This window comes from Entelurus aequoreus, linkage group LG19, assembly GCF_033978785.1.
Source record: "Entelurus aequoreus isolate RoL-2023_Sb linkage group LG19, RoL_Eaeq_v1.1, whole genome shotgun sequence".
In the NCBI taxonomy this organism is placed as follows: domain Eukaryota; kingdom Metazoa; phylum Chordata; class Actinopteri; order Syngnathiformes; family Syngnathidae; genus Entelurus; species Entelurus aequoreus.
In genome coordinates, this window is record NC_084749.1 from 27,401,134 (window position 1) to 27,427,163 (window position 26,030).

Consider the following 26,030-nt stretch of genomic DNA (forward strand, 5'->3'; position numbering starts at 1 on the left):
ATAAATGGCATGTTGACCCATAATTAACCGAAAAAACAAACAGACAACTGTCATACTTTATATTGATCATGATACATGCAGCACACCATACGTGTATCATGACAGACAGCATATGCTGTCTAGCTAGCTGTGTGCAAACAAAACATGAAATGTGGGATAATACTTTACAGATACTGTACCGTATTTTCCGCACTATAAGGCGCACCTAAAAACCACACCTTTTCTCAAAAGCTGACAGTGCGCCATATAATCCGGTGCGCCTTATATATGGATTAATATTAATATTAATTTTCATAAAGTTTAAGTCTCGCAACTACGGTAAACAGCCGCCATCTTTTTTGCCTGTAGAAGAAGAAGTAGCGTGCGGTGCATGCTGGGATATGTGACGTTTCATTTCCATTTGTGTGTTTATGTAAAGACCCAAAATGACTCCTATTAAGTGTGTTGTCTGTCTAATGATAAATAATGCAGACGAGGCGTGTTGGCTGAGTTCTCTACGTTTACTCACAGCGTGCTCATAACCACATTCTAACTGCCGGCATACAACAACGCTTCTCAGGGCTACCGCGCATGCTCGTCACTACCGTTGCATGATGGGTAGTGTAGTTGTTATATTCGCTAGCTCATAACATCACATTAAGAGACACACTTACGCGCTTAATTCAATACTCGCCGTCATTCCGGGTGGATTGACAAAAGAACTCCAGCTGCTAGATATTGGTGTCAACAGGGCATTCGAAGCTAGACTGCTAACTGCGTGGGAACAGTGGATGACAGAAGGCGAACACACGTTCACCAAGACGGAGACAGCGCCGGACGACATACGCCATTATCTGCCAGTGGATCGTAAATCCACTGCCTGGGCTGATTCAGTCTCAACTGTGGTCCGAGCTTTCAGGAAGGCAGGAATTGTCACTGAACTGCTAAACAGCAGCGACACTCACTCCATTAATGACGACTTCGACGAGACGGAGCCGGCCATTTTGGATTGCCGTATTCGCTCAACTGTTTAATTCGGACACTGAAGATGAAGAATTCGAGGGATTCATAAAGTGAGCTTTGCATGTTTATTTTGTGTGTTGTATTGTGTGACATTAACGTTTGAGCAACATTGAGTTATTGATATATTGTTATTGCTCTGCACTATTTCGAGTGTTACTATATTGTGATAGCACTAACGTTTGATTTACGTAACACGAGTAAATCAGCTGTTTATTCATTTTGGGAGTGAACAGAGTTGTCAGAACGCTGGTTTGTAATCTATTAATGAAGTTTGACTGACCTATCTGACTGTTTTGTTGACATAGGTGCACTTTATAATCCAGTGCGCCTTATATATGAACAAAGTTTTGAAATATGCCATTCATTGAAGGTGTGCTTTATAATCCGGTGCGCCTTATAGTGCGGAAAATACGGTAATATGATTGTTCATGTTTTTCGGTCAATACAGATTGGTGTCTTATTGCAGTGTAGTGTATTTCAAACTCAAACATGTCTCGTGCTGACGTAGAAGATAGCTTATGTCTTGTCGTGGTTAGCTTCTACGGCTAATACCGTAGCACGCCAGTGTGTGAGTATGCTAGAAAAAGAGTTCCTCAGTGTTCGCTCTTACAATAACAATGTCACTACACCTATACAGGTTAAAGAACGTAAATGAAGTATTGTTGATGGTTTTTTTAATACATTTTTAAAGTGATTTAGTTGTAGAATTGATTGCTCCTATTAGCTGCATTGCTAGTAACCAAGAACAAGCCAATTGATATATGTTAGAAAGCCAAAAACAAACATTTGTCTTCTTGTCTCTTATAAGGATTGTGAACATTAGGCAAAATTCCAAAAAAAGTGCAGTCTCCTTTAAGGATCTTTGTGTGGCCACATTATATTACATTGACATCCAAGCTTCTCGGCTATTTGACAGCTTTCATCTTTTGCTGGTCGTGCATCTTTTTCACCTCGATCTTCTTCTCCTTGAAGAGTGCATATCGGCTCGGCTTTGCGGTTATTGGAACCATGAGAAATGTAGGTTAAATCTGGATACGGTGAGCGAGCTGCTGCTTGCTCATTCTTTGAACGTTGAGGGAAATTGCTTGTTGGCGTTGGATACGTAAATGCAGAAGTGAATGAAGGGCCTCAACGTATGCGACTGAAGCAAGCAAGCGTCATTGTCCAAACACACAATTTATCAACATACTGCATTATTAGGGATTGTTACCTTTCACATTTGAACTTATACTCTACCTGGTACCTCAAAATCGATACTGGTACTCAACGGTACTGATTTGAGTTCTATTGTATGTGTTTATGTGTTAATAAATGTTAATATCTTTAATAGTAAAACCAACAATGTTTGTTACATCTTGATTTCTTACACTTCTGATTGTCATTGCAAGTGTTATAGACATGCAGTAAAAATGACAAAACATTAGATGGCAGTAGTTAACAGACTACGGTGTGTTGCCGTAGTCAGGAAGTAGTCTCTGCCATTAGATGGAATGTGCCAGTTTTGTCTTTTGTTGACTCCTACAAAGTGCTTATACTGTAAGTACCGTATTTTACGTACTAAAGCACGCACCGGTATACAAGCCAAACCCACTAGATTTTAGAAGAAAAACATATTTTCAATATATTAGCCGCACCGGACTATAAGCCGTAGTTCTATACATTGTGAAACGAGGTATTTACGCAGAAATATTTTGTAATTGTTTATTTACATACCTTAATTGTTTACAAACGGTGTCTGTAACACTGCAGTAAAATGGCCAATCAAACAAAACAGAAGTGTTCGTCATGGACCTGCAAGCTGCGGAAGCTAACCCTCCAGTTATTAAACAGACTCAATAACTCCACTGTGACGTTTTGGTGTATTTACTGAGGAATTTGTGAAACTGAAACAATACAAAAAGAATGCCATTGTAGGTTAATAATACTAACGCAGACACTCGTAAATGGTGTTAGCATATTAGCAATAGCTAGCAATGCTAGATTCATTACATTACAATAGCATGTACAAATATGCATGAAATACTCCTACAGACATAACACATGGGACGGTTTAGTAAGTATGAATAGTTTTAGTTATATTGTAAAACTTACATACATTGCTTGGCGTGATGAATGAAGAATCCATATGTAGAGGTTGCCCTCTAGTGGGTTCTTCTGATCACCACACACTTGCACGAGAGCCTGGTATTCAGGATTCAACAATGTTTTATTGCGTCCACGCTTCAGCAATCTCACTCGACTTTTCAGTCCCAGTCTCTCCTGCTGCTCTGCTCTGCTCTCCAGCGTGTGTCTCTCTCTCTCGCTCCAACTCCAACCACGTGTCTCGGCCCGGCTGCTGCTAATAAAGGCGACAGGTGATTAGATAACCATCCCCAGCTCGGCAATCTACTCACCTGCCGCTAGGCAGCCAAGTGAAGCCGTTGGTTTCTTTAGCTTCGGCGGCAAGTGGCGCCTCTAACATGTTTTTTTTTACATACCTTGCGCCGGCTAAAGCTGTCCCAGCCTTTCTTGTAGATCCTCTGTGTGGTCAGAAACGTTTAAAATGTGTACAACTCTCGCAGTTTCGTCGTTTAGCATATTTTCAGCTAGCTAGCTAGTTGGCCCTTGGCTTTCGGCACCTTTGCTTCGCTTGCTTCAGCAAATCTGTACCTCCCGCCGGGTAGAGTTCAAGTCGAATATGTCATAGCAAGCTATCCTGTAGCTGTGATCACACTTAGTGGTAAGTAAAATCCAGTTTTTAGTCAAAACTGTGGTATTGAGACCACAGCGCTCTTTGTTTGCGTCCTCTGCCGGAAACAGTGGCTGCTGGAGTAAAACAACTCTCAAAGGATGCAAAATACGGCATACTATTGGGGACGGCAAGGCACGGCTGGGAGAGTGGCCGTGCCAGCAACCTGAGGGTTCCTGGTTCGATCCCCAGCTTCTACCAACCTAGTCACGTCCGTTGTGTCCTTGAGCAAGACACTTCACCCTTGCTCCTGCTGGGTTGTGGTTAGCGCCTTGCATGGCAGCTCCCGCCATCAGTGTGTTGGTGTGTGTGAATGGGTGAATGAGGAAATAGTGCCAAAGCGCTTTGAGTGCCTTGAAGGTAGCAAAGCACTATACAAGTATAACTAATTTACCAATAAGTGGTAAAAGATTTATGGTACTACCTTTCTCTGTGGGATAATTTTTCCGTGGCCACCTTTGACAGGTCGTTGCTATCACAGGTTTGACTGTATTTTACTGTACGACGAGTTTAATTGCTGCATTTATGTCATGTCTAACTCATATAGCATTCCTACTGGGCCATGATTATATTAACAACTAGGTAACAGATTACTTTTTGGCCTTGATTCTGTCAGATCTACAGTAATTTTATATATTTTGTAAAGTATGAACTGAAATGCATTTGCTTGTTTCTATTCTCAAGGGTCCCAAAGGTTATCCAGGACCACCTGGACTTCCAGGAGAACAAGTAGGTTTCATAATTTAATTTGTTATCATGAAACTATATAATGCAGTATAATATAGCTAATAGTTATGGATAGTTAGGTATGGTTATATAAAATAGTATTGTAGAACACTATATTATAAAATGATCATGCCATATAAGTTGGGCCTGTTATGATTGAACTTTGTTGACTAAAACTATATGTAAGTAATCAAACCAACTCAAATAATGAAAAGTGTAACTTCAATAGTGTGCCAGTTTGGTTGAAGTGGTGCAGAAATTAACAGTTAGCAGATGAGGTTTGTCTTGGAGGAGTCTGTCTGGAATGAACAGTGCTTGTTTTATCCCACCTTTGGCAACTCTGGTTGAAGTTTGTTTCTCCTCTTTCGCTTTATATGTCTATCTAATCCCCCTATTCACTGTTCATTCATTCCTTCCCCCTCTCTCTCTTTGTTTGTCTGTTTGTAGGGCATACCAGGAGTACTTGGGGAAGCTGGGGCTGCAGGTTACCCTGGCAGGCAGGTGCAGTGAAAAATACAAAAATATGGTTCTTGGTCATTCATTAAACCTCTCTGATTCTACAAAAAAAAAAATCTTACTGTTTATGTACAGCATAGCTTTGGAAACTCTTAATTTCTGTGTCAGTACAGTACAGTAACATGGTCAATACAGTAAACAATGAGTTTTATTTCCCGTTATTTCAACTAGACTTTGTAATGTAGTGAGAAAAATGTCATTTGGGAACATCCCAAATAAGTTTTTGTCACCAGTGTTTCTGTATTTGCAGGGTACTGCCGGGCCAGAAGGTAACCCGGGGCCTAAAGGGGTTCGAGTAAGTACCGGTAGCTCTCTGCTCTCATTCCTTCTTTTTTCCTTCAGCAGCAGTTAATACTTCATTTCCTGAAAGGATTAGAACAGTGTCAGGCCTTCAATCTTGCTCCAGAAAGCCAGCGAGAGCTGAGTTATATTTGTGACACACTGGATGGAGTACTGCAGACGTATTTTTGTTGTTAGTCAAAGCTCCAGGACAGCTCTAAAGACGGATTTTTTTGTTGAAAGTAGGGATGCTCTCAGACCGAGAGATTACAGAGAAGAAACACAATGAAAACAAAGGAAAAGTTGGTGAAAGCAGCTTGTCAAGAAAGACTTGACTACTTTGCGAGGAGACTGTTGCTAATAGTATATTATAACCATAACTTTACGAGGCGTGATGACTACATCATACAAAAATGTCACGATTATTGTGACCACAATTACCATTCACATGAGTATTTTTCTTTTATTAAATAGCACCTTGAAATTCAGCGTCTCATTCTCAAGGTTGCAATACTTAAAAGATAAAAATACAAAAATAATCAAATGGTTTCATCCCACTAAATTTTATTTTGAAAAGAAATATAACAACGGTGCACAAAATGGTATACAGTTGAGGACGAAAGTTCACTTTGTTATTTTAATAATTCTAATGCCTCAGCATTTAAGAAAACATTCAATATACAGCTGAGGATGAAAGTTGTCTTTGTTATTTGAATAATTCTGATGCCTCAGCATTTAAGAAAACATTCAACATGTGTCTGTTATGTACTGAAATAACAAGCACACAAAAAAATTTAACAGCAAAGTTGTTATAGGACAACATTTAAGTCCCTCCAAAACCTTTGTCCATGACTTGTCTTTGTTTGCATTGATATAAAAAGAAAACTTGCTTGAACCTCACTGTAAAAAAAAAAAAGTTGAGAAAACGCAAATTTTCAAGGCAACATGATGCAACAAGATTTTTGCGTTTTCTCAACTTTTGACTACTATTGTTGACTTAACTAAGATTTACAAGTTGAGATAAGAGTTATGTGACATATGACATATGTGACATATGGTATCTTATCTACTTTTTTTTTTTTTTACAGTGCTGTTACTATAGCTCTTTGTGTACGAGAACAGTGCATTTTTTCATTTTATAAACGTAAAGTTAAAGTCTCAACAATATTCACATACACACTAGGTGTGGTGAAATTATCCTCTGCATTTGACCCATCCCCATGTTCACTCCCTGGGAGGTGAGGGGAGCAGTGAGCAGCAGCGGTGGCCGCACTCGAGCATCATTTTGGTGATTTAACCCCCAATTCCAACCCTTGATGCTGAGTGCCAAGCAGGGAGGCAATGGGTCCCATTTTTATAGTCTTAGGTATGACTAAGCCAGGGTTTGAACTCACGACCTTCCAGTCTCAGGGCGGAAACTCTAACCACAAGGCCACTGAGCAGGTCTTATGAACTATTACATAATCTTGCATATACTGTAATGCACAGTCAAGTTTTTGTGTTGTGTTGTGCTAACCTGATAAATCCATAGGTTGGATATATTTTTGTAGCTCTAGCTAAATATATGCCCAAGCGTGCCAAAAACTTGTCTAACTTTTGATTAGTAGTGCAGATACATTGTGCATAGATAATACATAATTCATAGTTTGACCTTAAAATCCTCTATTGTACAGCAACATATGTGATTTGTGTTCAAATGTGACAAAAGAAAATAATCAGTATTAGATTGCTGAACCACAGAGTTTGTAATGTAATACCGTCCTACAGAACTGACATGAAATTGTGATGTTACAATTTTCAGGGTTTCATTGGACTTCCTGGTATTTCTGGACCATTAGGCCTGGAAGGAGAGAAAGTAAGTGATGTTGAGTTTGGGTAGAAGTAAACTTGACAATGTATTTCATCTCTATACAGTATGGTTCTTTTCATTACAAACATTGTTGTTGTTTTTTGCTTTCCATTCTTACTCCTTTTCATGTACCTGAGCTTTCATAATAACGTTTTAAAAGACTGCAGTAGAAGGCATTGCTCTCCATCCTTATTTGAAATTAGAGTCTCAAAGAAATGTTTGTCAGAAAGGCTTGTTACAAATCACCAAACACCATAGTAGTTTGCGCATGTTGTGCGATTTCATGAGTTTTCTAAGATTTTAAAAATCATTATTCCATGGTTGTATTATGTGACCTTTTTTAAATGACAAATCTGTCCTTTATCTGTAAGAATTGTTTAAGTACTGTACATATAAAAAGAGGTCTAATCTAATTAATAGATTAGAGATAAGCCAATACTTGGAACAAATCAGGGAATTTCGTTTTCTTTTTTAACTGATCTGCGATTGGCTGATGAGGTGCTGAGCCCAGTCAATCTTTACAGCTGTGTCCCTATGTTTACCTGGCTAAAGATTGTACTCACGTGAAATATGGGATGCATGCTGAGAGATACACAATTACATTTACAGCTTTCTTGTTACACGCTTGCTGGAGTTGAATGCAGGGTGCGTGTCTGCCCGGAACACCGGCTTGAATTTAAGTAAACTGCAATGAACGTGTCGTCTATCTACAGTGTGAAACCGCTTCTAAGATACTAATCCTCACCACCATGGAATCAGAATCAGGAATCAGAAATACTTTATTAATTCCCGAGGGGAAATTAAAATTTTCAGCACAATCCCATTCAAGATCAGACAAACATTACAGGGAGACAGAACAGGACCGCTCACGGGTCTGCCAACTTCCAGCGCCCCTTACAAAAAAGGTGAGCTACAGGTAAATGGAGAAAAATAAACTACATTTCTTCCAAGTACCTTAAGGACTATAAGAAGAGAAATTGCTAAGCATGCTACACACACATACCGAGCAGGACGACACAAGAAGCTAACCGCTACAGCTTCAATGTAAAGTAGGGGTGATCTATCCAGATGTTGATAATATCGATACCTAGTATCAGTATATAAATGATAATAAAGTGATTAGATCAATATTTTATCTTTTTTTTGTTCTTATAATTACACAATTATTTTTTTGGGTGGTTTTTGTTATTGTTAGTAAACTCAGAGATACAGGACGAATTTGAGGGAAAAACCCAAATGATTTAATTGGGACTAAAAGTATTTTTTTCTTTTGCTTGTTATTGTGCAGTATCTATTTTATAAAAAATAAAATAGCATGCAATATCACACATTTAATACATCATCTGATTTACAACAATACTAGCAAATTATATATTTAATAAGATAAAATTTATAACAATGAATTATTGTGTTTACTTGATTTACTTGCTATAATACAATTGTTGTTCTATAATATATTGTCAAAATATCGGATCAGGACTCGAATTCTGATCGGAGGACAAAAAAATCGAATTGGAAGACAAACATTTTTTATCGGGACATCCCTAAGATATATGGACGAACAGATGGATGGATGTTTAAGTACACAGCATACGCTATCATTCTTAATCTTTATTTCTTTATTTTTCAAGGGCCCACCTGGTCCTCCTGGAAAACCTGGTCCCAAAGGAAGACACGTAATATAATTTTTTTTATTTGAGATGTCTGCATTGTTCAGAAGTTCAATAAAAACTGTAATTATTTGTCTGTGGGAGGGAAGAAAGAGATATTGATCAAAATGTCAGGTGATGGCCCTGGGCACTTCAAAAGCAGACTGTTCAATCTGCTGTGTCTACTCCTGCTCTGTTGTTAACATGCCAAATCAAACATGACTATGAAAGCTATTGACAAAAAAATGGAAAGTCAATGATAACTACATTAAGGATTTCACGATATGACAAAGAACACCAGTCATGTTCAAGAGGTGGCTTAACAGGATGATTGTATTTTAGCAGAGAAGGATACAATTAATTCGTACATTACCCCTTGATGCTTTAATGTTTTTTAAATAGTTTTTAAAGGGCGTTAGCCGCTTTTTGTAGGTTGATGTTGCCAATTGGGCATGCTGCCTGTTCTCAGCTTCAGCCAAGATTTTTTTTTTTCATAATCACCTGAAGAGTTTGTGATCCAAGGTAGTCCACAAACTCACAGTACATTGGCTCATCTTGTTTTAACTCAAAGCACTGTTTACAATTACATTACATCTCTCTGGACTCTTTTTGCATTTCAGAAAATAATTACATTAAAATACAGTAGTGGGGAAGCATTATTTTAAAACTACCAGGCTTATTTGTTCCCCTTTTCCTATATCCATAAACGTCAAAACACAAAATAATGTTTTCAAAGGTTTAAAGGGGAAATTTATGGAATACAAATACATGCAATTGAAAGTGGATATGTTTCCTCCACAGGGTGTGGTGGGTGATATTGGTGAAAGGGGGCCGACAGGTCCTGATGGCAATGAGGTAAGAACCCCTGTTATTCTGAGATGGTTTCAGTTGAGCAATTTTACCTGGTTCCAAGTATTATACAGACAGACATATTTTTTTCACCAGTAAGTTGATTGAGATGATAAATGATAATGAAACTGCGATACACTATTAGACTTAAACTTCCTTTTTATTGTCATTCAAATTTGAACTTTACAGTACAGATAAGAACGAAATTTCGTTGCATTAGCTCATGGTAGTGCAGGATAAAAAATCAATAAGGTACAGATATAAATAAATAGATTACTGTACAGATAAATATATTGCACTTTTATTCCACGTTTATGGATGTATGTGGACAATATTAGGTTACTAAGCCATTACACCTATAATAACTAAAACAATAAATAAAACCGCTTTGCATCGCCAAAAATGTACTATATTGTTTTTGATTTTGTTCCCCATCTGCCATCACTTGTGAGGTCAAAGTTCACTAATGTTAAACAAAAGGGCCTGATCCCAATTATGGTCCAGCCCAAATGTGTTTAATGGGCTTGAGTTCAGGATTCGGTGTGGGACAGTTACATTTTATTACACAGGGCCCAACCACTGCATTGCTAATTCATGTATTTACTATGTGTTCATCCATCTTATTCATGCAGAATAATACGTTATATAGAATAAGAATACTACGGTAGATATAAATTCCTGAATCAATTGGGTATCCTCGGAATGCGGAATTTGCACTGCTTTAAGTATCCTGTCCTGTGTACTTAGGATGTTGCTGTGATGTTTCACAGGGGCCTGTTGGTGGGACTGGTATTGGCGGCTTTCCGGGCCTGAGGGTAAGTATCTGTTTTACTGCGCTATTATGGCGTGCCGTATTTCCCATCCCAAATACAATTCGGTAGTTGAATTGTTTATTGCAATGATGGGATGATGTGACATTGTAGCTCATGGATAAGAGGTTTCAAGCAGCCATTGTGTGGATGTTGTTACTGATAGCAACTTGAGATGTGTTATTGCTAAGATCACACTGCTGGAATGCTCCTCGCTGCTAGAGCTTGGCTAGTGAATATTATGAAGGGACTTGAAGGGATTTTTTTCCCCATTATACAGGTATATTATTCACAAGGAATCGATACTGCACAAGAGTCAGGGCCGTAGCTAGGATTTGACAGATACCGAGGTCAAAAATTGGTTGTCCAAGAGAAGCTTTAAAAGTCTGAAATCATGGGTATCCCAGCGCCATATAAGAAATAAAAGCTTTCATTGACGTAGAACTATCACATGTAATATTATTTAACATATTTGACTATCATGATTTTTAACAGTCCAGTTTTTTTATTAATATGCTGAAGTTTTGTAATAAACAATTTTAAGATCATTAAAACATACATTTAAAAATAATACCAAAACTTCTACAATGACAGGGATTCGAACCTAAGACCTTCTGCTTTGCAAAGCAAGCACTAATGATGCATCCCATTCCATCCCCCCGTGATGCAGACCTTAAGGCCCTGCTTTTTGGTTTTGTCGATTATTTTGTTCATCGGTCGAATGTAAGACAAGTAAATAATATCATCAAAGATGTGTAAATTATACTTAGAGAGATTGTTGCTGGTATTGTGTTCTTTGTCACTGTTTCAGTGTTTGTCCGTACACTGTTCTAATTGGATTTAAGGTGGTTGGATTTGTCCAGCATGGCATTCAATATCACAATAAGAGGGAAGCATTGCATGTAGCTATGTTTTAGTAGCTTCAGGATAGAGATTGTTTCCGATATGCCGAACATTTGAAATATTGTAGTACCTCAATTTACAAGCTTAATTGGTTCTGTCACGGCGCTCTTAACTCAAAACAGTTGTACTGTATCTTAAATCAACGTCTGTCATTGAAATTATTTGAAATCAATTTTAATTGGTGCTTGCCCCGTGCCCCAAAACATCACCATTTTAATATGTAACATGCCTTTTAAAAAGAAAATCTATATCTTTTGGATAAGCAATATTGCAATACAATAGAATGTACTACGAACAACTACAGTAGTTTTATGAAGTAATGTAATAATAATGTACATTATTGACCTGGAGAGTGAACTTCTATGGTATCTCATTCCATCTGCTTCTCTGTCAAACACACCATCAGCAGCTTCTCCATATTTTCATGGATAAATGTCCTCCGGTTAGATACTATTTTAACGCCCTTCGCTGGCGTTAGACTCATTCTGCTTCAGTATGGTGCAGACGAGCTCGCACGGTCATGTTTTTAAATATGTTTTTTTTTTTTTTTTCATTCAATCAGCACTGTCCTTCACACCTACTTTCTTCATTTCCATTGTTGGAAAACAAAAGTATGTCTGTTCCTAGCTATAAGCTAATGCCAGTGAGTAAAACAGGAAGTTTTGCAAGGGTCTTGTTTTTATTTATTTATCCAATTGCAGATTATTCTTATGTTTAGAGTTAAATATATGTAAACTATTGGTTAATAATCAATGGTTCTATTTTTCTCCAACTTGCTGTTTCTAACTATTGCTCTCTGTTTGAGAAATATCACTTGATCAAGCCTTTTTTAACTACACTACAAGAAAATAATACAAGTATGTATGATTCGTGCTGATATCGGATCGGTATATTGTAATTAAAAAAGTAGTATTGAGAAACCGCTACAAAAAATACAATATTTTACTTCCTGTAGTTCATGATTGTTAATATTCCTTGATGTGAAGTTAAAATTGAAGGATTGAACGATTGTTCAAAATTGCGACCTTCTCTAAACACCATCTGATCTCTGACCGCAGCTAGTTAGTCTTTGGGTGGGTGTTTTCTTTTAAATCACTCCAGCTTTCAGAAGGAAGCAAAACTTAATCCTAATCAAACTGCACATGGAAACCAAAACACTTCCACTTCCCTAATCCGCCTTTTGATTTGATTCATATTTAGTCATCTTTACGCGCGAGTGATTTCGGCATTGGCATGATCTCGTAATGAACTTTAATTTGACATCTAAATCACACTTTCACTTCCTCTGTGTCAGTCACACCATCGTGGCTTTAGTCTTGTTCGATCCTTTAGTCTTGTTCGCTCCTTTAGTCTTGTTCGCACCTTTATTGAAACTTGAATCACACCAAGTTAAGTAATGAGAGAAACAGAAACAGAGCAGCAAGTGTTCCTTCTGGAATGCATTTGATGTCTGTGGCAGCGTGTGACACTAAATGAGATGCAGTCATCCACCGAGATGACAGAAACACAGGTTTGATGAAAATGAATAATAGTACATGGTACGTACTCAACCACACAAAATATATGAGTAAGATCATGTGAAGAACAGGGATTGTTTTGTTAAAACAAGATGTGTAGAAATGCAACAATCTGGTTTTCATTATGTCTGCAATCATCGGTCTCTGTGTGGTGTCGATGATTTCTGACCACCTGTCGGGTACGACAGTCCTTCATATGGGTTGATGGGATGCAACTGTTTCCACTTGGTTTAGCTTGTCTTTTAAACGCTTGTCCTTATTCACATGTTTTATGTTTCGCACCAACATGATTTGTGTCACTGGTGCTCCAAAAAGCTCATATAGACTTTTAAGTTGACGCTCTCATTATTCTTTCATGGCCCTTTCACTTTTGCAGAATATGATATGACAGCCCCACCAATTTTGCGGCAGTTGTCGATATCTTGAATACATATTTTATTTTTTTCCGCTACATATAGGTATTAAAATACTGGGTCTGTCAAAGTTATTGCCTTAATGCACGTGATTTTTCACAAAAGTTGCAAGTTTTGAGCATACAAATGACGTGCGTTCAAGTAAAACATTAAACACATTTTTCTGTATGACAATCTAACAATAAAATTGCATTTATGTCAAAATTATCATTTAAATCATTCAAAAAAGTAATTTACTGCAATAATATCGAGTAATCAAAATTCAAAAGTGTGATTAATCTAATTAAAAAAGATATTCTAAAATACCAAAAATATCGGTATGTTTTTTTTTCAACATTGCATTTTTGGGAATGAAATTGCCAATACATGCACTATTTTAAATGTGAACAGTTAATGAGTGAGGCGTTCTACATTAGGGCGAGACAAATTGACTGCGAATACACTCATTTATCCAGGTCAATGTATTGTCAGGGCATGGACTCAATCACAACTGGACTGTTTAGATTGTCTTAAAATATGTTTCCTTAGTTTATGCTCAAAGACTTAAAAAGGGCAGTTCTATTCTGAAAGCCTGGTGCCAGATTCAAAGTATTCTGTATCCTTGATAGGAGAGTTGTCATATCTAAGGCTATGTTCACACTGTAGGGTAGGATGCCCAATTTGGATTTTTTAAAATTTTTTTGGTAAATCCATACTTTTTATGTAAATGTTTACATCACCAAAAATATATATTTTAATTCTTCATACTGTCAACGGAATGCTTCCATGCGCACAAAACTTGACATCTCAAGGAACAATTTCCCTTGTGGATCAATAAAGTTTGTCTAAGTCTAAGCTTAAGTGTAAATCTCAGGCTGAGCCCTGTGTTTACAGAGGTAAACATGGCCCTGATTCATGTTGGTGCTGTCCTGGCACATTTATGGCATTTTTATTGCGTTTGTGCAACCTGAGTCAACATTTATTATTTCACATAGGATATTAAGGGAGAGAGCAAAGATTTTAGCCCTGATAATTTGTGGGGCTGCAGGGCACAATTGCTGCAACTTCTGTAGTGAGGAGTGTGTGGGTGTGGAGGCAGAGCAGTGGGGCATAAATGTAAGTCCTCCTACATTATAATCACTCCTAAAACATCATATTTTTGCCACTGATTTTTTTCTGCTCCGCCATCATTCATTTACTTTCGAGCCTGTCTGTTTTGGCTTCTTTTTGGTTTTTGAATGCGACCTAATCATTCAGACTGCAGGCACATCAGATACATATCCTGGGTAGGATTTGAAAAAAAAAGGACTTGTACTTTTCACTGAGTTCAGTTCAGTTTCAGTTTGAAGATGCATACAATACAATGTAATATCAATCAATCAATCAATGTTTATTTATATAGCCCTAAATCACAAGTGTCTCAAAGGGCTGTACAAGCCACAACGACATCCTCGGTACAGAGCCCACATACGGGCAAGGAAAAACTCACCCCAGTGGGACGTCGGTGAATGACTATGAGAAACCTTGGAGAGGACCGCATATGTGGGTAACCCCCCCCCCCCCCTCTAGGGGAGACCGAAAGCAACGGATGTCGAGTGGGTCTGACATAACATTGTGAAAGTCCAGTCCACAGTGGATCCAACACATCAGCGGGAGTCCAGTCCACAGCGGGGCCAACAGGAAACCATCCCGAGCGGAGACGGGTCAGCAGCGCAGAGATGTCCCCAACCGATGCACAGGCTAGTGGTCCACCCGGGGTCCCGACTCTGGACAGCCAGCACTTCATCCATGGCCACCGGACCTATGCAACTCCCCCTCGCAAGGGACAGGGGAGAAGAGGAGAGAAGAAAAGAAACGGCAGATCAACTGGTCTAAAAAAGGGGGGTCTATTTAAAGGCTAGATTATACAAATGAGTTTTAAGATGGGACTTAAATGATTCTACTGAGGTAGCATCTCTAACTGTTACCGGGAGGGCATTCCGAATAGAAAACGCTCTATAGCCCGCAGACTTTTTTTTGGCTCTGGGAATCACTAATAAGCCGGAGTTCTTTGAACGCAGATTTCTTGTCGGGACATATGGTACAATACAATCGGCGAGATAGGCTGGAGCTAAACCGTGTAGTATTTTATACGTAAGTAGTAAAACCTTAAAGTCGCATCTTAAGTGCACAGGAAGCCAGTGCAAGTGAGCCAGTATAGGCGTAATATGATCAAACTTTCTTGTTTTTGTCAAAAGCCTTGCAGCCGCATTTTGTACCAACTGTAATCTTTTAATGCTAGACATAGGGAGACCCGAAAATAATACGTTACAGTAATCGAGACGAGACGTAACGAACGCATGAATAATGATCTCAGCGTCGCTAGTGGACAAGATGGAACGAATTTTAGCGATATTACGGAGATGAAAGAAGGCCGTTTTAGTAACACTCTTAATGTGTGACTCAAACGAGAGAGTTGGGTCGAAGATAATACCCAGATTCTTTACCGTGTCGCCTTGTTTAATTGTTTGGTTGTCAAATGTTAAGGTCGTATTATTAAATAGATGTTGGTGTCTAGCAGGACCGATAATCAGCATTTCCGTTTTCTTAGCGTTGAGTTGCAAAAAGTTAGCGGACATCCATTGTTTAATTTCATTAAGACACGCCTCCAGCTGACTACAGTCCGGCGTGTTGGTCAGCTTTAGGGGCATGTAGAGTTGAGTGTCATCAGCATAACAGTGAAAGCTAACACCGTACTTGCGTATGATGTCACCCAGCGGCAGCATGTAAATACTAAAGAGTGCAGGGCCAAGAACCGAACCCTGGGGAACTCCGCACGTTACCTTGACATAGTCCGAGGTCACATTGTTATGGGAGACGCACTGCATCCTGTCAGTAAGATAAGAGTTAAACTAAGACAAGGCTAAGTCTGACATACCAATACGTGTTTTGATACGCTCTAATAAAATATTATGATCGACGGTATCGAAAGCGGCGCTAAGATCAAGAAGCAGCAACATAGATGACGCATCAGAATCCATCGTTAACAATAGATCATTAGTCATTTTTGCGAGGGCTGTCTCCGTAGAGTGATTTGCCCTGAAACCGGATTGAAAAGGTTCACAGAGATTGTTAGTCACTAAGTGTTCATTTAGCTGCTGTGCAACAATTTTTTCGAGAATTTTGGAAATAAACGGAAGGTGGGAGACCGGTCGGTAGTTTACCATGAGGTCAGGATCGAGGTTAGGTCTTTTGAGCAGAGGATGAATAACCGCTTTTTTGAATGCTAGGGGAACGGTGCCGGAGGAAAGTGATACGTTTATAATATTTAACACTGATGGACCTAATAATACAAACAGTTCCTTGATAAGTTTCCCAGGAAGTGGGTCAAGTAAACATGTTGTTTGTTTTATCCCACTTACACGCTGTAATAATTCCTCTAATGTTATTTCATCAAAAATAGAGAGACTATTTTGGAGGGCAGTGTCCGTCGTATATACAGTCGTATTTGTGTTAATAGAACCCAGTTGTAGCTGGGATGCGTTGTCTTTAATCTCCTTTCTAATGAGTTAAATTTTCTTATTAAAGAAATTCATAAAATCATCTGCCGATACATCACACAATTCCAGTTGTTCCATTCTCCCACCTGCTATGCCACCAATAGAGTCCCCATAACACCACATGGACACTAACCCTCCCAAGTGGAGTGAGGTGGAGAGAATTGTGCGACGAGCAAGAACTGCATCTTCTCCTGGGCCCAATGGAATTCCATACCGTTTCTATAAGAAATCTCCGGAGGTTTTACACTTTCTATGGAGGCTGATGAGGGTGGTGTGGCAGAAACAAGCAATTCCAACTGCATGGCAGAGGGCAGGAGGCATCCTGATCCCCAAGGAAAAGGACTCTGAGGACATCAGCCAGTTTCGCCAAATCAGCCTTCTCAATGTTGAAGGAAAAATCTTCTTCAGTGTAGTGGCTCACAGGCTGGCCACCTACCTGGAAAAGAACCACTATATTGATACTTCGGTGCAAAAAGCAGGGATTCCAGGCTTCTCGGGGTGCCTAGAGCACACAAACATGATATGGAGTCAAATTCAAGCTGCCAAAAAGGGTGGAAGAGATCTCCATGTTGTGTTCCTGGACCTAGCAAATGCCTTTGGGTCAGTTCCTCATGATCTCCTCTGGGTGGCATTCCACTATTTCAGTGTCCCGGATTCCATAACTGGTCTTGTCAAAGCCTATTTCCAGGACCTACAGCTATGCCTGACAACTGATGAGTGTACCACAGCATGGCAGCGACTTGAAATAGGAATAATGGCAGGGTGTACCATCTCACCTCTTGCTTTTACAATGGCTATGGAGGTCATCATCCGAGCCTCTAGGTGGGTGGTAGGAGGTCAAAAGATTAAATCTGGTCTTCGTCTCCCGCCCATAAGAGCTTATATGGATGACATGACCATCCTCACCACAACCAAGGCGTGTGCTAGGCGGCTGCTGAACAAACTGCAAGAAAACATCCAGTGGGCCCGGATGGAGATAAAGCCAAGCAAGTCTAGAAGCATCTCGGTGGTGAGGGGGAAGCTGATGGAACAACGATTCTGTGTGGGTGAGGAGGCTATACCAACAGTGTCTGAGAAGCCTGTCAAGAGTCTTGGACGTTGGTATCATGCCACCCTCAAAGACACAGGGCAGGTGGACCAGCTCAAGAAGGATACTATAACTGGCCTTGAAAACATCGATAAGACCATGCTCCCATGGCCGGTTTAAGCTGTGGTGCCTCCAATTTGGGTTTCTGCCCAGGCTAATGTGGCCTCTTACCATCTACGAAGTACCAACCACAAAGGTAGAAAAGTTGGAGAGGGTGGTTAGCTCATTTGCTAGGAAGTGGCTGGGTCTTCCTAAATGTTTCAGTAACATCAGGCTGTATGGAAGAGGTGTTCTGGAGCTTCCTGTTTCCAGCCTAGTAGAGGAGTTTAAGTGTGCAAAGGTAAGGCTGGAAATGACGCTAACAGAGTCTCGTGACCCATGTGTTGCCCAAACAGCTCCTACCTTGGTGACCGGAAGGAAATGGACTGCAGCGGCAGCTACTCTGCAAGCAAAGGAAGATCTTAGGCACAGAGACATCATTGGCCTTGTGCAGCAAGGGAGAGGAGGCCTTGGCCTTGGTGAGAGCAGACCGTTGTGGCATACGGCTGCTCCAGCTCAGCGACGTCGGCTGGTTGTAGAGGAGGTACGTCGGCAAGAGCAGGCAACTAGATGTGCAAAGGCTGTCTCACAGGTCAAGCAAGGACAGTGGATGAGCTGGGAAGGAGTTGAGAGGAGAAAGATCTCATGGAGGGAGCTACTTGGCATGGAGGCAGTTCACATCAGCTTCATCTTACGCTCCACTTATGATGTCCTTCCCTCCCCCTCCAACCTGAAACAGTGGTACGGAGAGGACCCCACATGCCCCCTCTGTCCATATCCAGCTAACCTCAAACACATTCTCGTTGGCTGCAAGACAAGCCTGTCACAAGGGCGCTACACCTGGCGGCACAACCAGGTTCTGAAGTGTCTAGCAGCCATGTTAGAGGCCAGAAGAGTGAAGATCAATGCCTTGCCCCCGCCAAAATTACATCATAGAGAGTTCATCCGAGAAGGTGCAGAGTCAACCAAAGGCCATATACCAGACATAGGCCAGCTCGGAAGGGCTCGGACTGGAAAATGGCGGTGGATCTCAATCAAAAGCTTTGCTTTCCTTCAGAGATAGCCAGATCAAACCTCAGACCAGACCTTGTGCTCTGGTCCTCCTCACTGCATATCGTGTACATAATAGAACTCACGGTTCCCTGGGAGGCCGCTGTGGAGGAGGCATTTGAACGCAAAAGCCTTAAGTACACCGAACTGGCAGCTGATGCTGAGCAGAATGGATGGAAAGCCAAGGTCTGCCCAGTGGAAGTTGGCTGCAGAGGTTTTGTGGGCCGGACAACCATCAGGCTGCTTAAGGACATTGGAGTTCGAGGCCAAACCCTGCGAAACACCATCAAAGCCCTCTCAGGAGCAGCAGAGACAGCCAGTCGGTGGCTGTGGGTGAAGAGGAGAGACACCATCTGGAGCTCTAGTAAGACCTGCATCATATAATAGTTAAAAGCAGAGGGGGGCTAACCTGGTACGCCAGGTGTTGCCGATGAGCCCTCTGGAGGTGTCGTGGGCCTATCATTGAAACCCCGGTGAAGGAGGGTGCCCACCTGATGACCCCAATGAAGCTGTCAACTATCCCCCCATCTCCTCTGTCCCCCATTTTGCAATTCCATTCAACTAGGTCCAACACCATAACCGCTTTGAAGCAGCTCCGAAGGAGGTAGCCTGCTGTTACCACTCTACTCAGGTTATTTTATATCATGGGATTGTTCCATTTAGTCCTAAAATTGAACTGATTACAGCACGTCCGAAAAGGAGTAGGAAGAAGCAGAGCTTATTTAATACTACCCCTTTTCATACCATAGCAATTGTATCCAATGTCCTTGTTCTCTGTAACAGAACAGTGAACAAATAAATAATCCGTAGTAAGCAAACAAGTATTAAATGCATAAATAATCTTTGTCTCAATAAAAAAAAGGATAAAAGGAAAAACAAGGGTTCAAGACGTTCATAATTCTTGTTCTGTGTACTTTGTGAACACTTGTAGTTTGAACAGTCTGTTAAACTGAATCATATTGGTGCTTTGTTTGATTTATTTGGTTAATCCATTTCATAATAGAATTCCACATACTGATATACTAAACATTTTAAGGGTTGTACGAGCATATAAATGTTTTAAATTAGATTTTCCTCTAAGGTTTGAGTTTGAGTTTGAGTTTATTTCGAACATGCAAGCATACAACATGATACATCACAATTTCCAGTTTCTCTTTTCAACATGTTCGAAAAGGAGTAGGAAGAAGCAGAGCTTATTTAATCCTACCCCTTTTCTTTTACATAACAGTTGCTAAAACTTTTGTTCACTTCCTGTTCTCAATTTATCCACAATATACTCTATAAGTAATCACAATAAAAATAAATAATAATTGGTGAAGTAAGTTACATTTCATATGATGAGATAAGTAAGATTATTTTGAGAGTGAAAGAATGTATTCTTCTTTTTTGTACTTTGTAAACACTTTAAGTTTGAAGAGTTTCTTGAAGTGGATCATATTAGTACATTGTTTGATTGCTTTGCTTAATCCATTCCATAATTTAATTCCACATACTGATATACTGAAGGTCTTAAGTGTTGTACGTACATACAAATGTTTTAAATTACATTTCTCTCTAAGATTATATTTTCCTCTTTTTTTGAGAAGAATTGTTGTATTTTCTTGGGTAGCAGATTGTAGTTTGCTCTGTGCATAATTTTAGCTGTTTGCAAATTCACTAAGTCGTGGAGTTTCAGTATTTTCGATTCAATAAATAAAGGGTTTGTATGTTCTCTATATCCGACATTATGTATTATTCTAACTGATCTTTTTTGTAACAGGTTATATTCCTCCTCTTTTGTTGAGAAGAATTGTTGTACATTCTTGGGTAGCAGGTTATAGTTTGTTTTATACATAAATTTAGCTGTTTGCAAATGTACCAAATTGTTGAATTTCAATAATTGTGATTTAAAAATAAAGGGTTTGTATGTTCTCTATATCCAACATTATGTATTTTTCTAATTGATCTCTTTTGTAACACAGTTAGTGAATGAAGCGCACATGTGGCTTGTGCAGCCCTTTGAGACACTTGTGATTTAGGGCTGTATACATAAACATTGATTGATTGATTGAATGTGTTGTTGTTTCCCCATATTTGACATGGAAAATCATTAGTGGTGTTTGCTCTAAGACTTCAAGGAAAGTCCCTATGTTAAATATGTATTTTTATGTTTACTTTTCATTGACTAAATATGCGCTAGAATGCACTCACCTTTTGTGCAGAATTAGCTACTTTCATGACCACTGACACAACTTTCTTCTCATTCATTGTGTAAGTCGCAGTGCAATAAACAATGTTCAAGTCCATTGACTTGAATGGGGAAGCATCGAGTCATTGGATGAATACTCTGAGCGTCTCTGGAAGTGTATGGAAAGTGTGCTTGGCCTCAGCTTGCCTGGACGCTGAGCTTCCGCATTATGTTGGATGATCTGTCTGAGGCGGAATCTTTTTTTAATTGACAGCAAAATAAGCAAATCAGCTATTTTGAAATATAAACAACTGCTATAGCATTTTTAAATTTTCATTCCGTTTTTCCGTGTTGATATGGAGAATTTTACAGTCCTTTAAGTGACGTTTTAGCATCTTTTTATCTTGTATCTGTTATTCGAGACTGTACTCTTGTTTAGAAAGAAGCTGAAAAGGAGGTGCCCCTACTTGAAAGACCAGCAACCGAAAATCCGATAAATGTTACATATGGGCAAAATAAATGGAATTGACGTGCAGTGTGAACATACTGTAGCCTAAGTCTATGAACAGGAACTACACATACACTGACAGTTTTCAGTATATCCGCCTATTCCGGTAATTTCAGTCTTGTCAAATAATTGAGTGGACCTTGAATACTAATGCCAGTGAGAGCAGAGCCAAGCTTAGAGTCTGTCAGCAGGACTTAGCCGTATTGTGAAGTAGGAATGCACTGGTTAAGACACAGGATATAGTGTTCTGCCAAAGGAGGACCTGAGACATTTTAGTGAGTTGGTAGGTGTCAGAACATAATGGGGTCCAGTTTTAGAGGTGTGTGCGTGTGCGTGTGAGTGTGTGCGTTTGTGTGTGTCTGATTGTTTTACAGAAATTCCAATGTGTGCCTTTTTCTCTTCACAGGGGGACCTGGGCGCTGAGGGGCCTCGAGGACAGGCTGGTTTGGTCGGACCGAAGGTAGATTACATAATGCTGATTCAAATGTGTCTACATTTTATTTAGCTGTCAATTTCTACCAATAACACAATTACTTTTTCCATTGCATGTTTCATTAATATTAAAGGGGATGTTTGCAAACTCGGTCAAAGCAAAAAATATAACAATAACACCTCCAGATAGCTTTTATTACCATTAGGGGTTTAACAGAACATATATTATATATTTATTTTTCACAATTACTAATTATATTAAATAAAAATCGCTTTCATTCGCTATCGTGTCAGTCACACATTCATGCCGGGAGCGCGGGCTAGTAGTCCCAGAGAAGCAACTAACAATTGACAGTCATGTTGTTGCCACAATAGGCTAACAGATATTTTGTGGCCCCATTTTGTTCTTTAATATTACTTATTATTATTATCATTAGACTCCTGAAGCGCCCTCGCCCCGCCCTATAGCTAAGGTCACCGTTTCACATACACACACTCATTATGTTTATAAGCACTAAAAAAATAACTATTGACTTAATTTGGTTAAAACTAGCTTAGGTAAAATCTTATTTACTTTTTTGACTTTTTAAAAATGGGACTAACATATCTAGATTATGTGATTTTGTTCTTTAATATTACTTATTATTATTATCATTAGACTCCTGAAGCGCCCTCGCCCCGCCCTATAGCTAAGGTCACCGTTTCACATACACACACTCATTATGTTTATAAGCACTAAAAAAATAACTATTGACTTAATTTGGTTAAAACTAGCTTAGGTAAAATCTTATTTACTTTTTTGACTTTTTAAAAATGGGACTAACATATCTAGATTATGTGATTTTGTTCTTTAATATTACTTATTATTATTATCATTAGACTCCTGAAGCGCCCTCGCCCCGCCCTATAGCTAAGGTCACCGTTTCACATACACACACTCATTATGTTTATAAGCACTAAAAAAATAACTATTGACTTAATTTGGTTAAAACTAGCTTAGGTAAAATCTTATTTACTTTTTTGACTTTTTAAAAATGGGATTAACATATCTAGATTATGTGATTTTAAAGCAGTCTCCTCTTGCATGTATAAACTCCCATCCATTGCTCTGCGCAGGTGCCCGTCTTTCCAACGGGATTACCCGGAAGGACAGTAGATGGCGCACTCCATTATCAGAAAGCCCAAAATATTCATGCATGTTTATGTCTCTATTTCATCAATTTATGCTTTTCATCGAGCATTCGAACCAGTGGCGTCATTTGGCCTTTTTGGGGGGGCCAAAGGCTCCCCAAAAAAGTAGCCAGAATATGAGTTTTAATAATCACACGTGTCATTATTCACTTAAATATGATTATAAATTTGTCAAGTGTCCCTTCACTTCATAGTGTAAAGTAAAGATTAGCTGATTCACATATAGGATTATCATGAGTGACAAACTTTCAAACTTTAATCAAGGGTCCTTGAACGCACCACAGATATATGCCATAATATAAGATGCATATCCTTGTCCGATGCTGCCACGAATAAGATTAATCATATATTAAACAATTTTCTATCACCTAATTTTTTCCCCCAAATGTTGGCGTTGTATTTTAATACATAATGAGTTTAAATGACGTTTTGACATCCGTGTTGAGTGAACACACTCAACAATGAAGTGTTCCATGCTGGGTTTGCTGCTGACAGAAGGAACACACCATTTGACATTTGTGTAAGGGGGTCTAGGTTGTGTTACACCAGGGGTCGCCAACCTGTCGATCACAATCAACCAGTCGATCTTTGGGACCCTACCAGTCGATTGCAAATACATTAGAAAAATAGATATGTATTATTATGACATCAGTGACAACTCTCACCCGGAGAGTGGCCCACAGACCCGCCAACAGGCACGCATTGATTTAACGCATTGGGGGTTAAATCACCAAAAATGATTCCCGGGCGCGGCACCGCTGCTGCCCACTGCTCCCCTCGCCTCCCAGGGGGTGAACAAGGGGATGGGTCAAATGCAGAAGACAAATTTCACCACTCCTAGTGTGTGTGTGACTATCATAGGTACTTTAACTTTAATTTTTAACCCCTGAACACGCCTTGCCTCTCTCTCTTCAGCATCTCCTCCCACACAGTCTTAATAATAATTAATAATTTGACAGCAATGTTAATTTAATCTTAACTTTTATGACGTCATATTTTATAACTGACAGATTAAAAAATGTTGGAAAAAAAATCTTCAAATCTTTACAAATGTTGCTGTGGCTTGTGCAGCCCTTTGAGACACTTGTGATTAAGGGCTATATAAATAAACTTTGATTGATTGATTGATTGATTGACAAAAGCCCAGGCCATTATCATGTGGCCCCCCTTGTGGTTGTGGCCCTAAACAACCGCATAGGGTGGGAACCACAACTAGGGCCAGATCTGCATTCAATAATAAATAGCCACCGTTACTATCGAATCTCTGCCAAATCGTTATTATTAGCTGACAAGACACAAACCTAATGTGCGTGTTACGTGAATATCACATAACTACGCCCGTCTCATGCTCAAAGCTGGACAAGAGCAGGATTTATTGCAAGGCAGCCATGTAAAGGTTTCAAACAGCCCCTTTAATTTATACAGGGGGAAATAAATTACATTTTTCTTAAAGTAATTTAACAACCTCATTGCTAAAAGTATATTCAGCCCTAAACTGGGGTTTAATTTCATACCATATTCCTCACTATGCATCACAAGCCTAAATGTTTAAAACTAACATGATAATCTTAATCTTCAATCAATTGTATTTGTGGTAAAATTGCGTCAATCTTTATAATTGATCATGTTCTACCCAAACTGCCATTAAAGTGTAGATACACACAATAATTGTGTTTAATAACTCTTACTAATCTGCTCTACTGTCGTTCATTTGTGTTTTGTCATTTCTCCTTATCTTTGTCAAAGGGACCAGCAGGACGAGCTGGCCTGCCTGGATTGAAAGGTGATAAGGTGATCTAAATATTTATATTATTGCAGTGTACCTACGTGTAATGTGTTGTTTTACTAGCACAGATACCGGTAACAGTAAACTGTACTCAATAGGTTGCAAGCAGACAATAATGTGCCTTACTCCAAACCTAGCAACCAATGAAATAATATACAATTGAGAACATGAAGCAGAAAATATCTCCCAGTTTTTTTTACTTGTTCTGCCTTTTATAAAGCCATGCTGGGCTAAGAGTGTCAACAGTTTTGCTGCCATCGGTAATGCACCAAACATCATTCACTGTCTGGAGCAGGGGTGTCAAACGTACGGCCCGAGGGCCGGATCAGGCCCGCGAACAGGTTTTATCCGGCCCGCGGGATGAGTTTGCTAAGTATAAAAATGTACCGGAAATGTTTTAATTAAAGAAACAGCTGTTCTAAATGTGTCCACTGGATGTAGCAATAGCAATTGTTTGTGTCTTTGTAGATGATGCTACATATGTACAAAATAAACCACATGATGTTAGTACATCAGTCGAGGAAAATGATCAAACTACATAAATAACATCCTGTAATTTGATTTTGATATAATTTTTTTATATTGATAGATTGAAAATTAACATCAATGACTTGACTGTTGAACAGTATCACATAATATAGTCCAAAAATATAAATAACGACAAATAAAGTATATATACTATTAACCGCAACAGGTAATTGTACAAAAACAACCACCAACATTATGATTTGTGCAATTGTGCTTGTTCTATTTTTAAACAAAGAAAACAATCTGAAGTTGTCTTTATTTTTAAGTTATCGTGCTGGGATTTTAGCCCACTTGGGAGTCGATTTTTCTTGACACCCCTGGTCTGGAGTAATCTCTCAGTGATAAAGAATGATGTATTCATCATTGACATGCACTTTCTCCAAAACACACAATATGGGATTCAATTGTATGATTCCCTATGGATTTTTTTAGTATACAAAAACATTAACAGTCCATCATTTTATTGTAGATTTTATACAACAGA

The 26,030-nt window shown here is 39.2% G+C and overlaps 1 protein-coding gene across 2 annotated transcripts in view; it reads left to right on the forward strand.

The window, feature by feature from the left end:
* Positions 1 to 26,030, forward strand: part of LOC133635240 (collagen alpha-1(XXIV) chain) — a 251,057-nt gene that overhangs the window by 112,316 nt on the left and 112,711 nt on the right. The window contains exons 1-10 of one of the 2 annotated variants that reach the window (XM_062028201.1): positions 1,946 to 2,019; positions 4,415 to 4,459; positions 4,904 to 4,957; positions 5,223 to 5,267; positions 7,053 to 7,106; positions 8,732 to 8,776; positions 9,551 to 9,604; positions 10,369 to 10,413; positions 22,016 to 22,069; positions 24,979 to 25,023. In XM_062028201.1, coding sequence (XP_061884185.1) covers positions 2,011 to 2,019; positions 4,415 to 4,459; positions 4,904 to 4,957; positions 5,223 to 5,267; positions 7,053 to 7,106; positions 8,732 to 8,776; positions 9,551 to 9,604; positions 10,369 to 10,413; positions 22,016 to 22,069; positions 24,979 to 25,023 — 450 coding nt within the window. In that variant the 5' untranslated portion in view covers positions 1,946 to 2,010. Of the gene's footprint in view, positions 1 to 1,945; positions 2,020 to 4,414; positions 4,460 to 4,903; positions 4,958 to 5,222; positions 5,268 to 7,052; positions 7,107 to 8,731; positions 8,777 to 9,550; positions 9,605 to 10,368; positions 10,414 to 22,015; positions 22,070 to 24,978; positions 25,024 to 26,030 lie in introns of those variants that run through there. The other variant, XM_062028200.1, reaches the window with a different exon arrangement.